This window comes from Andrena cerasifolii, chromosome 1 (genome assembly GCF_050908995.1).
Source record: "Andrena cerasifolii isolate SP2316 chromosome 1, iyAndCera1_principal, whole genome shotgun sequence".
NCBI lineage: Eukaryota > Metazoa > Arthropoda > Insecta > Hymenoptera > Andrenidae > Andrena > Andrena cerasifolii.
The window spans coordinates 20382137-20397821 of NC_135118.1; the positions used below are offsets into that span (position 1 = coordinate 20382137).

The 15685-nt window shown below is 48.7% G+C and overlaps 2 protein-coding genes across 6 annotated transcripts in view; one reads left to right on the forward strand and one right to left on the reverse strand.

Annotated features, from left to right (window-relative positions):
• Positions 1-15685, forward strand: part of LOC143378348 (uncharacterized) — a 305064-nt gene that overhangs the window by 16016 nt on the left and 273363 nt on the right. Inside the window, exon 2 of the mRNA XM_076830025.1 lies at positions 11929-11994. Within this exon, the coding sequence (XP_076686140.1) occupies positions 11929-11994 (66 nt within the window). The remainder of the gene's footprint in view (positions 1-11928; positions 11995-15685) is intronic.
• The window catches only part of Rdl (Resistant to dieldrin), a 97924-nt gene that overhangs the window by 2248 nt on the left and 79991 nt on the right, over positions 1-15685 (reverse strand). The window contains exons 6-10 of one of the 5 annotated variants that reach the window (XM_076829985.1): positions 5963-6100; positions 4576-4713; positions 2954-3238; positions 2487-2635; positions 780-924 (exon numbers count right to left, since the gene is read on the reverse strand). In XM_076829985.1, the coding sequence (XP_076686100.1) occupies positions 780-924; positions 2487-2635; positions 2954-3238; positions 4576-4713; positions 5963-6100 (855 nt within the window). Of the gene's footprint in view, positions 1-779; positions 943-2486; positions 2636-2953; positions 3239-4575; positions 4714-5962; positions 6101-15685 lie in introns of all 5 variants that reach the window. The other 4 variants (XM_076829984.1, XM_076829988.1, XM_076829987.1 and 1 more) reach the window with 4 other exon arrangements.

Below are 15685 nucleotides of genomic sequence, written 5' to 3' on the forward strand. Positions count from 1 at the left end.
AATGAAGCATTTCTATTCCAATTAATTACAAAGCAACGAATTGAAACTGAGACTTGTTCTTTAGCATGCAGTTTATTAACATCATACGCTTTAAAAAACATGTTCGTTTTGTCAAAAATATGCATTATATATGACGCTACAGATGGACCATTAAAGAGGCTGTTTAAAAATGTTTTTTTTTGTTTTGCAGTGGTAACTTGAAAACGGAAAATCAAATTCGAGCATGCCCAAAAACTGTGTTCGCACCGGACCTAAATTGAAGTTAATAAAATCTCTTATTCTTAATGAAAATAAACTAAAACCCCATTGATGAGGTTTTACCACCCCCAAAACACCAAAAAGATGAGGTCTTACTTTCGCTGCAAAACAAAAGAAACATTTTTAAAAAGCCTCTTTAATGATCCAACTGTAGCGTCATATACAATGCATACTCTCGACTAAACAAACATGTTTTTTAAACCTTGTGATGTTAATAAACTTCACACCAAAGAGCAAGCCTCAGTTTCAATTTGTTCCTTTGTAATTAATCGAAACAGAAATGCTTCATGTTAGTCAGGAGAACGACTACCTACTTAGCGTTAGTACCCTTAAGTCTGTGCCTTAAATCTGCAGACGAGATATTTTATGATACCAATCTTCTCTTCTCGAACTCATATGTGGGACCATGAAATGAGAAAAACTCCAGGGAATATGGTGTATCAGGTGGTATACGATGCTGCAGTGTTTTAAGGAAGCAGAAGCTCGGTGCTCGAAGAGGGAGGAAAGGTATTGGGTCGTACCGTAAAGTTTGCTGATGTCCTTGCCAGGATGGATGAGGTGCTGCGGCGCGGGCGCTGCCTCCTCGTCGGCCCGTCCGTTTATGGTGTTCTCGAGCGTGCCGCCTTTGCTGTGTGCCTTCGGGTCGTGTACCTTGAACCGCACCTCCTGGACAACACGGGACCACTTACAAGAGACACGGCAGTTCGGCGTGGGGTGTCCTTTTTGGAGGAGAACCCCTTACTTCGATAGATTGGCATGCGACATCGAGGATGGGCAAAAACTGTGTCTCTTCTACTACTCTCTGTCTCTCTCTTCCCCCCCTCTTTCACGTAGCACTATTGCTCTATTTAAAAGTCAAGCAGCGAAAAAGAACTCACCTGACTGACCAGACCGATCTCTACTATTCCTTCTCTTCTCTTCCCACTTTGTTTCTCTCTCTCTCTCCCCCCGTACCCTCGTTTTCAAAGAACCCTCGCGTCCATTCAATCCGCGGTTTAGAAATGTAATTGGACGCGCTCGCGGCCCGCGAGGCACTTGCCGCGTTAACGCGCACCGCTACGTGCTCGCGTTTAATCACGTTTGAAAGTAGGAGAGCAGAGGCAAGATACTAACGACGCCTCGCTTTTGTTTACGCGCGCATTTTCATTAACGTCCCGCGCCGGCCGTTATCTCGCCGAAGCCGCGCCACCGCGGACCAAACGACTCGTGACGCCGAGAAAATACGGTTGATGCGGCGCGTACGAAACATCGCGTGTCAAAGAAAACAGTAATTAATTCGTTCGGGGATTAATTAAAGCGCCTTATACCCCCGTGGACATTTTACGCGCCGCTCGCCCGTTCCTGCCGCGTAGCCGCATCCGCCCCCCTCGCCGCCCCCGTTTTCCACGGTCTTCTTTCTGTCTCCGCCACTTCCACGTTTAATATTTTTCGTTCCCGTACCCACAATCCCCGAGATTAAAAGAAAATTTATAGTGCATCGCGTTCCCGCGAACGAAGCGCGTCCGGCGCAACGCGACCGAATGGGAATTCATTTCGCAGAACCTTTTAGCTTTTGACCTTTCGTCGGCTCGCTCGCGTGTGTGCGTGTCTTTTTTTTTTTTTATTTCCTTTTCCGGCGGGAAAGAGTAACAGCTTCGGCGGAGAATCGAACCGTGTCCCCGGTGCGATATCGCGGACGACATCGCACCGAATCGCGGCGGGAGAACGTGCAACAGCCGCGTCGAAGCGAAACGCTTGAGAATCGGTAGAAACGGATGGTGATTCTATATAAAGACTTTATGATCGATGATGAGAGAATGTAAAACGAGCGATACTTTTCTTGGCTAATGAAGAGGCTCTATTGCGTCGCGAAAGCTTCCGAAGGACAATGTTCATTCCGTACAGAGATTCTGCGGGGGAGTGCGCAAGTGTTGCTTGTACACCTTGGGAAAGCTTTCGAAGAGAGAAACAGAATGGTATAAAATCATCATTCTTGTCTAGTTCTTAGGGTATTTGCATCGATTGCGCAGACTAGAAGTGTTACCACTCGATTTTCTCTCGACGAGAACTTGCCAATGGTGTACAGCCACTGTGTCACGCTTCTTTGGTGCAGAGTCCCTCTACAGGCTTAATATTGCCCCTTCGTCGGGCTGCGGAGCTAAAAGGCGCGGCGACGTCGACGGCAACAGAAAGATTCTAATTGGAAAGAAAGGCAAAAAGGACGTGACAAGTCGGCCGATGTTACTCACAGTTTGCTTAGGCGCGTGGTCGCCGTGATCGCCGGGCACTCCGGGCGGTCCTGGATTCTCTCTTGCCGCTTTCATGCTCTCCGCGATTTTTTGGAAGCGATTCTTCCTCATTTGAATCCTCTTTGCCATGTAGCCCACCGTGGCGTACTCTACGGACACAGAGATCCCGCGCGGATGATAAGAGAGGGTAGGTGTAACGGCGACGTCGGAGAAGCGCAACGTCACCGTTTCTGTGTCACCAAACGGATTCAACCTCTCCCTTTCGAGGATCGGATTTGCATCCGTTTGCCGAGTGTACACGAACGGTCGGGGGAACGTGGACGAACGATGCGGGCGGAAGAAGTAGGTAGCAAAGACGACCGCATAATCGAGGGTAGGCCGAGATTCAGGGATCCGGGAGTTCAGGAATTTCTTCATCCGAGTTGTACGTACAATTTCCATCCGCGGTGGTGTACGATGGTACTCACCAAGCAACGAGGCGAACACCATGACGAAACAGGTCCCCAGATAGACGTCGATGGACTTGACGTAGGAGATTTTCGGTAACGCCGCGTTCGTCGAGGACATTAGGGTGGTCATGGTGAGCACAGTGGTGACTCCGAGGGCCACCCGAGCGGGGGTCGCGTTACGGTTCAGCCAAAAGCTCACCCACGAGATAATGACGATCAAGCCCGATGGAATGTAGATTTGAATCAGGTAGTAGCCCATCGACCGTACGAACTGGATCTCGCAGGCCAGCCGCGAATAATTCCCTACGATTAAAAGACCGACAGTTAGGACAGGGGGACGGAGAGGCGCCATGAAATGTCTCTTTCTCTCTGCCCTTCCTTTCTTTTTCTATTTCCTATATATATGTACATATATATATATATCTCTCTCTTTCTCTTCTCCCTTTTTTTTCCACCCAATTTGCCCGTCTCTCTGCTACTCACATACCGACTGGCTCTAGTTAAGGGCAAACGTACCTCGTAGCTCCCGAGCGACTCCTCCCGCCTTCCTGTCTCTCTCTTTCCCTCTCAACGTTTCTTTCAATCGTACCGGGCGAACTCGCGACGCACGAGGGGCTGGCGAGATGTTAAGCAAAGTACGTGATCATTGACGACCGAGCTGCCGTGCGCGTGGCGTGATTGTGAAACGGGGCGACGTGATGGCGCGCGTGGAATCGGCAGGGCGATCGCGAGGCTCGCGGCAAACGGCGAGCCAGAGGCGGCGGAACGAGGAATCAGCGTGGATAGAAAATCAAGTTGCACCCTCCGTTTCATCTTCCTCCGGCTGAACTCGCGGCAATCTTTAGCTAGAACTGCTAGAGGGGCCCGTGACGCTCGGGGAAAGGGAAATGGGATTTGCCTGCGATCCTGATTGCTCGTAGCTTCGAATAGGAGAAACGTCAAACAAGACGCGACGAGGGGAGCGACGACGACGTGTCTCGGGATGAGATTACTGCAGGGAGGTTATAACGACGATCACTGTGCGCAGAGGGATGATCCACGAGAAGACGTCTAATCTGAGAATCACTAGACCACTACGCTACGATATTCTTCAGCAGCAACTCTCAAACCATCTTACACTTATATTTAACTGCGGTATATGGCTTCTAACTACAAGATTCTTGGAACTATAACTGACTAATCCCAAGAATCGGCGTTCCCTTGGGTGACTATACCCTGCGCTGTACGCTATAGCCATCGCTTCAAGTATCAATCGTCCGTGGCGCAAATGAATAAGTACGAGGCGAATGGTACATCGCCTCTGAAGCACAAATTCGGCGCGAAGATCAAAGACGACGGAAGCTCTCGGCGAACGATCCTCCAGAGCGGACTACATCGGGGCTAATCGCCGCTCAACATCCACCAGGCCCGTGCGTCCGCGCGCAAAGACGAGATCGCGAGAAAGAGAGAGATACGCGTGCATTGATCGATCGATCAACGGTTAATGGAACGTACAAGCGACGTCCCTAAGAGCGACATCGCGGCTGCGGACATCGGATAGCGCTCACGTGTCTCTCCACCTTACCCATACCCGTTAAAAGCGAGGGTTTGAATTATATTTTGGTGTTGTTGGTGGGGGCGGGGTTCTATTCATACGTTACCAGTAGTCAGACTAATCTCCATGGCTCGTTGACGGTGACCAAGGACCTTGAACTGAGGGAGGGAGACCTCGTTGCTGACACCGACGCTGTTCGGGCCCTCGTTCCACTTGTACCGGATGTCCCTCATCGTGTATCCGACTGAAAAAATAGAGAGACCCCCCGCGGTTGGTACGTACCTTCGCGGAAGCCCTCAAACGCGTTTCAGCTCCGAGGGGGCCTCCACTTACCTCGCACCCCCGTTAAAAACCCAACAAGTCCGCTCTCTATTTTATCCCTCTCTCTATTTTTCTTTCTCTTTATCGCATATTTCTCTATTTCCCATCAATCTTTCACAATTTCTCTCTCTCTCTCTCTCTCTTCATCATTTCGTTCTCTTTCTTTTCATGTATATCTGTCCCTCTCCATTCATTCTGATATCTCAGCCTCTATCGCCCCCTCCGTTCGAGGAGAAATCGAACGAGCGTCGGAGGACGTGCGAGCGGAGCTTTCTTTACATTTCCGTTCGTTAGATTAGCATTGTTATCCATAGGTGTGATTACGTGGTTCGACATGTGCGACCCATTTCGTGACCGCAGCGTTAATTCGGTTCTCTGAGAGCCCGTCGTGTCGGTTTGATCTGATGTTGTGGATGACAGGTCGGAGGTCGACTCGGTACTATTCTCGGGCATCGTCCGGTTTCGTTCGTCAATTAACCCTCTCGGCGGCAAAATTTTCATTGGGGAATCGTTGAACCCAGATCATTAACCATATTCGCCGAACGCCTACAGATCGATCGGACGCTTTGAGAGCGCCGAGAGCACTGATAAGGGTTGATTAATCGACAGACCAGATCGGAATTGCAGGGACCACATGAATAAATCGTTCGCGAGATAGTACGTCGCCGACCTTGGACCGCGTGATAAAGGATTAAATCGGGATCGATGGATTACGACATGAATAGGGGAACAAGTTCGTCTTCGTCCTTCGTTTCTGTGGTTCGAAGCGATGAAGTCGATCGGTCGATTGGGTCTCGGATGAATAGTTAGCCACGGAGGACGTATCCCCGTAGCGGGCGAAAGCTCTTCCTTGGATCGGAATAGATTCGAACGTGTCCGCGGTAAAAGGCGACACGGTGAACGGGTGCGTATCGGTGCGAATTAAACGGAACGAAAACGGGCGGAGGAGAAAGTAACGTGAAACGTGAGAACCGAAACGAAACAGAAGGATAACCAATGGAAACGAATACTCCACGCACATCGAAGGTCTCTTAGCGGGCGTGCGGACGCGTGTAGGCGCGTGTGAACATACAGAGTTACAATTAAACGATCAATCATTTATCATAATTGCGCGAGAGCCTTTCTGTTGGACGAAGTTCTGAAGGAAGAACTAATAAGAGGGGGATATCTACCTGTAGATAGGTGTATGGTTGAATGTCGTTGCCTGTGACCGAGCACGCGAAACTGCGGTAGTTCCACCTCGTTCGAGATGCCGACCGACTGTAGGCCGGCGTTCCATTTGTACCGAATATCGCGCATTGTGTATCCAACTGCCGGGAGAACAAGAACACAAATATCTTCGCTCTAACATACAATAATTAGACACTCAAGTTTTTGTGTTTGGGTCTGGGGGGGGGCAGGGGTTCTCGAGGAGTACGGAGGTGTTCCAAAGGTACCAGAGGTTTCGGGGATCGTAGACAGAAGCAAAACTTCGTCGAGCACCCTAAACCGATTCTGTGCACTCTTTTATACTACCGCTACAGATCGCTGGCATTTAACAATCTCCTTGTTTCATGTTCACTGCTGTACGTTCTACAATTAGCTCGGCTTAGGGTGCGTCTCAGCGCTGCAAAATCGTTGGCATGTTCGAGCTAGGCTTAACAGTCGCTGACCGAAGTGACTAGATCAGTTCAGCCGCTGTTGACACGATCGAACTCGATGATACTTGGGCTCGTCGCGCGTGTGCAGCGTATAAACTCTTCCTTATGCACCCACGAGAGGCACTCTGTCTACACTACGTTAAATCTCAAGATCGTTGGTCAATGAATATCCCGTCGGTGCTACCGGTCGACGATCTGCTTCTCGTGCGTCCACAACTCCGTCGCGAGATCCGACGTAGGGGTGCAACGGGCGCGCGATCGAGGCCACGCGGCGTTCTTACGCGCTCCTGGGCGCGCGATCTCTGTTTGGTATCCAACGGAAAGGTGCCGATCTTCTTCGTGCCGTTCGCCCGCGATCCGGCGCGGCGTGCTCGCGCGATCGATCGGAAATCGCGCCTGTTTATGCCCCTCTAATTCCGCGCCGTGGCCTCGAGCTGGCACATACCGCCCCGAGAAACATTCCTCCGTAACTGAATCTTAGGTGATTACGATCGTTACACCGCATTCCAGGCACCAAAGTGGCATTCCATCGCGGCGGCGGCCACATTGCGCGAGCATCGGCGAAACGTGGATTAAGCGATCCGGCCCGCACGACCGTGGGCATTCGAGATTAACTGCTTTTGTTTTTGGAACACGGAAATACTATCGCGCCCGCTCCGTTTGCTCATTTTCGGCTGGCAAATGCCTCGGCCGTAATTCCGGCCCGGCGGATGCTTTACTCCGCTCCAGACAGATTTATCCGCGCAATGTTCGCGGCTCTACGCTGCCGATTGCCAACTCTCCATGATCCCCATTGTTCCGCGGCGCGCGTGTTTCTTCCTTGAAATATCGAACCGGGACGACTTTCAAACACGTCCCGTACTGTGACAGCCGAATAGTTTGTTTTTTTTTCGCGTTGCTCCCTTCCGGTCCGGGGAGAAAATTTCATTCTACGCAATTGAGTGGAGAATATCCTTTGTAGGAATTGATACTTCGGTTACCTACGAATTTTATTCTGATTTTCTGCGCGAAGTATCTTCCGTGTTTTCCGTATTTCCGAGCGAAAGTAGCTTCCAGTCTACTTTTTTAATTATGCAATAATAGATCACTTTTACACAAGCAAAATATATTTTCCGCGTCTCCCATCACTAACCTCGAAGCTCCGAACGTTCCAATTCCTTTCGCGTGCAATTTCACCCCGCGCGCGACGTACGATCGTACCCATAACCGTGCATAAGTCATTCGACCGAGTGCACACCCCATTTACGTAAAAGGTACTCGATTCTCCGCGAGAAAACTTTGTTCGCGAAACGAAACAGTAATGCTCCCTCTGCCGACGGTCGTCGTATCGTTTTGGCGCGGCGCGCGATGCAACCGGCACAAGTCGAGGAACGTTTCAATAAAGATGTCCTGGACTGAGAGTGGGTGGGGTGGCAACGTTAAGCATTACGGGTTGGGTTGAAGGGTGTGGGTGGGCTGCGTGGAGGGGGTCAGAGAGTGGTGGCCCGTTGAATACCCGTAAAAGGAGGGAGGGTTTGCGGCAACATTAGCAGAGTACCCAGAGGACGTGGCGGTGGTGGTGGTTACCAAAAGTTTAGGGGTTTAAGACGATATAAGTGGAAAGTGTATAAGTAGAATATGGAGAAGCGAAGAAAAAAGTTTTCGTGCCTGGGCATGCGGTGGTGGTTGCGGGGGATCCGGAAAATAGGTGGGCTCGCGCAAACACACACGCACACACGCACACACACACACACGTGCACATGCATTAGCGTTACACAGTCGCATGCCTCGTGCCACGTAATTTTTGTACCCTCATGCTCGATGCCGCATGCTTCGTGCTTTACCAGTGACACGAACTCTGAACACGGAATTTAACTTCCTTCTTACGTGTTCTTTACTCCCGCCACGGTCTACTCGCGTCGCACGTGAAACGAGCTTTTGTATTTCGAATAGCCATTGACGATGGTTTTTATTCAAGAATCACTAGGACACCTTTCCTTAGCACGGGACGCGGAAAATTGTTTGAAACGGCAAGTGCTCGTGTAGCACCGGCACATTCGGTGGACGTACCGTTGGAACGGTAACTCGAGGAAAGAATGGAACGAGTCCTGACGGCTTCGGGTTGGTAGGAAGTTCGTGATTTCTAGCGGAGACGCGAGAGTAAGGTAGAAAAGTTGCGTGACTATATTTGGACGTCGGAGTGTGGCACTAACGAGAAGATATGAAAGCAGTAGAGTTCCCGGCTTTCGGCTCCCTTTTTAGGTGGATCTAAAAGGAGGACGAAGGAGTATGCGCTGAAAAGTTTATGCTAATACGCGGGGATTGTAAAGAGATTCAGTGTTGAAGAGTTGGTAACCTGTAACTGTGAATTGATTCTCTTTGAATCCAGTTCTCCTCGCGGGGCTTTCGATATCCTTTCTAAATATCGCGCATTGTCACAAACACTCGAACAAAACGTCCCGCCCTTTCCGCCCTAGACCCACCGAACGGAAGTTGATTCACGTCGATGACCCTACTGCTATCGGCCACCATTTCTCCCCGTAACTCCTTCATCGTTCCATATCCTTCTTCCCGCAGTTTCACTTCGACGTCGGAGCCGAAGAATTCTTTCCTCTATTCAACAAAGAGCTTTACGTCTGGTAAACGTGTCGGGTCCCATCGACGACCCACAGAACGTCCAGCGTTTCAATCTATTTACAGCCGAGAGTAAGGGAAAACTTCGTGTCACTCGAAGGTAGCCCGGCCGAGGAATTCGGTCCCTGGACAGGGCGCAGGAAAATTACGTCACGTGCCAATGTACATGCCTACTTTGCCATCCAGCATAAGAAACGATCCACTACCAATGGCTGAGCATACGCAAGAAAACAAAGGTGGCCGTGGGTTGGGGGATATGGGTAACGATAATTACGGAATTATTAAAATAAATCGGTTCAGAGTCATAGATCATAACCATGTACCATAGGCATACCGAACGAAGGGGGGCCACGGCGTCACGTCGTGGCTAAAATGCTGCAGTCGTTTCGTTCTTTTACATGCGCTGGGGCTAGATGCACAATGCGTTTTAATTCGGTCGCACCGTAGTCGACACGTCGTTTCTGTGTTTAGCCTCCTTCGGGGCTGGCCGTCGTCGGCCCTTACTACGTCCCCGGACACGAGGCTCAGTGCTATATGTCGGAGGCTTTTCATTTTAATAACGGGGCATGGGGTCTGGGGGTCTTGGTTTGTGATACAGTGATGGTCAGTGGTGGTAGTGGTGGTGGTGGTAGTGATAGTGGTGGTGGTGACGGTAGTTTGTGACAGTGGCAAAGTGGTGACGGTGTTGAAAGTAGCACACGTTCGTAGACATTCACCTCTTGGAGCCGATCGTTTGGCCATTTTCCGATCCGAAACTCTGGTATTTACAGCCGTGCGTGTGCTCTATGGTTTTCTCAAGTTTCGGTGCGATTTCTCCGTCGATCGGCACATACTTCCCTTTCATTGCGAACAAACGTTTCATCTATTCATCTATTTACATACTTTTTTTTTTCTTTTATTTATTTATTTTTTTTTATTCTTTCCGGTCTCCGTAAGTTTCGTTCCGGAAGGAGTTCATTCTGTGTCTGCACGTTCCCGAATATACAGCAGAGGTTGGAAGAGATACCACGAGAGACACTTCGAGGCGGCGGCTTGCGCTTCGAGAGTACTATGTGGGTGCGGAGAAATTACACGTTCGACTAAGACCGATACGTGATAGTTGGCAACAGTGGTAAATTGGTAGAGTGGAGACCCTTCGGAGGATGCTCGTAAATACGCTTTACGGTTACGTACGGTCCTATGTCACGCAGATTGCGATCGAGGGCGCAGAAGCTCGTGCTCCCCCACCCTTTCATCGTTCTCTACGACCTCTCTTTAGGCACTTTGTACGCTCATTTATTTATTCGATCGTCTTTCGTAAAGCATCACGAAATACTTGCGCCTCCGTTGCGTAAACGTCGGTCGGCTCGGTATCCACCGCACACCGTGGATCAACGATCGACCGCGGATTCTGCGTGATCGAGCTCACTACCTGCCGTTTCGAGATTACTGCAAATTGCACGTCCGCTCTCGTCGGCGAATTACAACGTCATGTAACAGCCGATCGCGATTACATGGAAACGCGTCCGTGTCAACGGGTAAATTGGCTGAACAACAAGAGGTCTCATTACCGTTTCTTTTTGTCTCTCTCTCCCCCCTCCCCCTCCCCCTCCCCCTCCCCCGTTCTCCCCAGAGTTGAACGAAGTAATTTACAGGCCTGACCAAGTTGCCGTTGACAGTTCCCGGTTGAGTCGATAAATCGTGACAATAACGAATGGCCCTGCAGCTTTATAGCGAGATTAAATATAACGATACAAACGAATCAGCTGGAATTTAATTAATACCTCGACGGGTATACGCGGATTTATTATTCCCCGTAAATCAAGATATCCCGGGATAATGTTACGCGTATCGTCGGACGCGAATACGTCATTTTTGATCCGTTAGTAACGATGGATCGTTGCATGGAAAGGTTCGGCTGATATTTTTCAATCAGGCGGGTGCAGATTTGTACAATTCGATAGGATTGAATTGATTGAAGCGAATGGTGATTGTCGCGGGTGATTGGCTGAATGTTGTCTCTGTTTGTTCACGGTCATTGTTGATCATGTATCGCGAGAAAAATGTACGCGATGTAACTAAGAGGGGCGCGATTCCACGTCTTAAAGTACGCAGCTTGTCCGAACTCGACTGGGTTACACTTAATACCGATAGCATATCCGTGAACGAAACTAAGTACTGAATCAAATCCCACAAGGGAAGTTAGGCAACCCGGAAATTCAGAAAATTATGCAACTTTGTGTGCAAGTAGAGTAATTCATGCATAAGACAAAACCAATTTTTGTTGTGAGTGAAATCACCCCTTGAAGAAGGTGTAAAGTTTTCTTTGCCGTGGAATATCTCGAGAACGCTGAAAGATATCGAAAAGAAGTTTAAACAAAAGTTTCATGTTTGTTTTATATCTACAAAACTGCGTAAAAATAATTATCCTTAACTCGATAATTACTTTTGCGCAGTTCTGTAGATATAACTTTTGTTGAAACTTCTTTTCGATATCTCCCACCGTTCTCCAGATATTCCACGAAAAAGAAAATTTTACACCTTCTTCAAGGGGTGATTTCACCCCCAAAACCGCACTATGCCATCAACAAAGAATACGTTTGTGTTACAGATAAGCTATTCTACTTACATAACAAAGTTATATAATATTCTGAATTTTCGGCTTGCCTAACTTCCCTTGTCAGTGAAACTTACGTGTATCCAACTAATTCTCAAATCCATACGGAAACAATATATTCAAACTATTCGACTTCTTTCGTCCCGTGGAATTCACCCCCTTCTCGATTCCACCGCAATACTTACATCCACCCTGTATTTCATTCAACGCATCGATGAAAGTGCATTTCGCTTATCAAACAAGAATTAGCCGAAGGCTCCGACTAATTACATTCGATTTAATACTCCAGGTACCGAGGAACTTTCCGCGAAAGCCAGCCGGGACGTCGTCAGACGCGGGCCCTTCATCCATTTACGTAAGTAGCATCAGCCTCGATATTAATTGCTGTTAATTACCATCTTCGCGACGGACGACGGGGCGAGCGGCGGTTAGCAGGGATCGGGGCAGAAATATTTCGCAACGGGCGGCAATAATTCCGAAGCCGGAGCAATTAAGGGCGAAAGCACGATCCGGCTTTCCGGCCCGTCCGAAACTAATCAACGAACTTGGTCAAGTCACTTTGATATCTCGAGTGTCCGACTTCCGGCGGCCTTTCGTCGTTGTGCCCCGCGCGAACGACTGACTTTTAATATAGATCTCTTAGCAGGAACGAGTTAGGGGCGAAACTTTTTCCATTGTCCCCGGGTATAGATTACCAATCCGGAGCTATAGTCGCGAGGCTCGGTATAATCAAAGGCACCGGATGCGTTTCACGACTCTTTTTGTTTCCTCATCATCCCAGCCACCCTCTCCGCCGCCGCTGCTACCCCCCTGATCGTAATTTAGCCGTAATAACGGTGCACGCGATTTTGTCATTTATTTGCGTGCACATCTAACTGCCAAAGACACGGCGAAACGGACGCTGATGTTTTCGAGGAAACCGTTAACGTGCCTATGATTTCCTACAACGTCACCGCGGTGGAACGCGCGTTGACGGTAAGCGGCCGTCGAGTTTTCCATCGGGTCTTTTCGGAGAGTCGAAAGTCCCGCAGGGTTAAGCTACTTTTAAAAGATCGTTTGGATGCGTGATTAATGAAACCTTAGAACTTTTTGAGCTGTTGAATGAATACTTTGTACTTGGACTTGACGGTGTATATCTTATCACCCCTATCGCTTTTGAACTTACGAAGAAGTGACAAGAATAAGAGAGACTTTATTCCACGCTGATCAACTGATCAACCTTTATTCCCGTCAGCTTCTAGCAAGGTCAGGCTCAATGTAGACACCAGGACGTACACTATTCTCCTGCGATTTTCACCAAACGAACCTTGGGGTATTCGCAAATATTTTTATTCCCCGGGCAATCGAGTTTTATCGGAGCTAACACCGGCTATCGATAATATCTCGCGCGGTTATCGTGGTCCGAGGCGAACACCCGGCTACCGGATTAAACGGTACAATTACCGAACTTATTGATAGAACGGGACAATGATTTAATGGCCGCTGTACCGCCAGCGTAATTACCGGCAACGGTATTAATCGGTTGCGTCGCTGTCCCCGTGGTTTATTAATAAATATTTCTAGCGGGCCGTCGCGGTTTCGTTTTACCGCCAAACTTTCATCGATAGACGTTTTAAAAGCTGATCAATTAGCGCGCTTTATCGGGGCGAGTTTACGGCGCGGTGCTCGAGGACTGGACTCTTGGCGAGTGTTTATAAGATGTTCCATCCATTGGAAAGCACGAGGAATAGACGTTATGTAAAAGAGAGCATCCGGGCATCCTCTTTCGGTTTCACACACCCAATATCCGCGTGCAATTTGCAGCAGTGATAGGATCGGCGCGAGCTCGTGACAGTACGCATCACACACACACACACACCCGTCCGTGCCGAAGACGGACAGGCTACATTCGCACACATGAACACGCACCCGACACAACAAGGTGGTTGTTTAGTTTTCCCGTACGTGTCACCGTACACTGGTGTGTTTCCAGGGGCGTTAGATCCTTTTCTCGCTTACGGGAAACCATCTTTCCCCGTTCTCTCTATGCTCTCGTTACACTATGCGGCAGCCTATACGCAGCGGCTCGTCTAATCGAGCCGTGTGCCGCCGACTCGTCTCGTGCTGAAGTCGACGGCCAGGTATTTGCATACACAGCGAGCGTCTCGATCGAGATTGTCGTCCTGGACCACTGTCGCGGACGATTCTCGTCAAGGTGCTCTTTGTTGGTCGCACACTGTGCTTAATTGCCGGATTAGACGCGTGTTTCGATTGATCGCGGCGGGGGACAGACTCGATTCGATCTCTGATGTCCGTTGGCGGAACGAGGATTCACTGCCTTTGGATAGCCTTCAAAGGAGTTCCACCTGGGTTTCATAGAATTCGAAGCTTGGCAGGATATTTTACTCGGGGATACAATCGTGAAGCTTTCAATCAGCCTAAAGTTCTATACCGATCACTCATCGATCCTTCAACCCTTCCTGCTCCTGTATGTCAACCATTCCGAACACTCAAATTCCTTCCGTTTCAAGCTTCCGCGGGTTGCGTCGATTCCCTTGTCGTGGTCGCGATTCCTCGAAACACGCGTCCAATCGCGCGTGTTCACAATGTCACACAGGTAACAGTGATCGTGAACACTCTAGAGAACCCAATAAGAGTGAGCGAGAGCGGGTGAGTGAGTGAGTGAGCGAGTGAGTGACTGAGTGACTGAGTGAGTGAGTGAGTGAGTGAGTGAGTGAGAGAGTAAGTGAGTGAGTGAGTGAGTGAGTGAGTGAGTGAGTGAGTGTGTGAGTGAGTGAGTGAGAGAGTAAGTGATTGAGTGAGTGAGTGAGTAAGTGAGTGAGTGAGTGAGTGAGTGAGTCAGAGAGTGAGTGAGTGAGTGAATGTGTGAATGTGTGAGTGAATGTGTGAAGTGAGTGAGTGAGAGATTGAGTGAGTGAGTGAGTAAGTAAGTAAGTGAGTGAGTGAGTGAGTGAGTGAGAGAGTAAGTGACTGAGTGAGTGAGTGAGTGGGTGAATGAGTGAATGAGTGAGTGAGTGAGTGAGTGAGTGAGTGAGTGAGTGAGTGAGTGAGTGAGTGAGTGAGTGAGTGAGTGAATGAGTTAGACGGAGTGAATGAAGGTGATCCACGGCGATGACGCCGGATCAGTGTGGCTGACTATTGTCGGGTGAGCGTGTGTAAAGTGGCGAGTGATGGACAGACAGACAGACAGATAGATAGATAGCTAGAGAGGAGAAGATAGAGAAGACAGAGGGAAGTAAGGGTTAGGTGGAAACAGGAAGGGATTTGGGGTTGGGGTGGGTTCACGTTGAGAAGGGGTTGGATCGTGGTTGTCCGGGTAACGATATTTCGTATGAGCGTGTAAAAGAAGAACATACGAGATTTTTTTAGTCTCTTTCCGTTTTTTTTTTCTCTCTTACGCTCGACGCGTATATGTACACACGGTAGGAGCGTCTTTCTGAGCGTATCTGAAAAAGGAGTGAAAGCGATGTACAGTTGAGTCGCGTTTATTCAACGGCAATCGACCATCCATCTGAATGACACTCTCTGATTGACTTCCGATTGAGTCGAATCTTTGTTCGAAACTAACAGGGGAACATGTCAAAGTGACAATTGTTGATTTTTATGCGACTTTGGTGGAAAGTAGTTCTTACAAAAGTATTTCACATGTATTATTTTTTATCCGCTGATATTAATATTGAAGGGGTGAAAATAGGCCTAAAAGTTGAGGGCGGGAAACATGTTTGGTCGAATAACTTGGAAACTACTGGAGCTAGAGGAATATTGTAAATGGCAAAGTTGTGTATTTTCTAATAAGGAATACAGCTGTGCAGACTTAAAAAAATCGATTTTTTTAACGTATTATTTAAATAAACTTTTTTTTTTATTCTGTTTGCACAGCTGCTTTCCTTATTAGAAAATACACGATTTTGCCATTTACACAGTTTTCCTAGCTCCAGCAGTTCTCGCTCTCAACTTTGAGGGTCGTTTTCACCCCTTCCACACAAATGCCAGCCGCTAAGAAAAATACGTGTCACATATGTTTGTAAGAACTACTTTCCACCAAA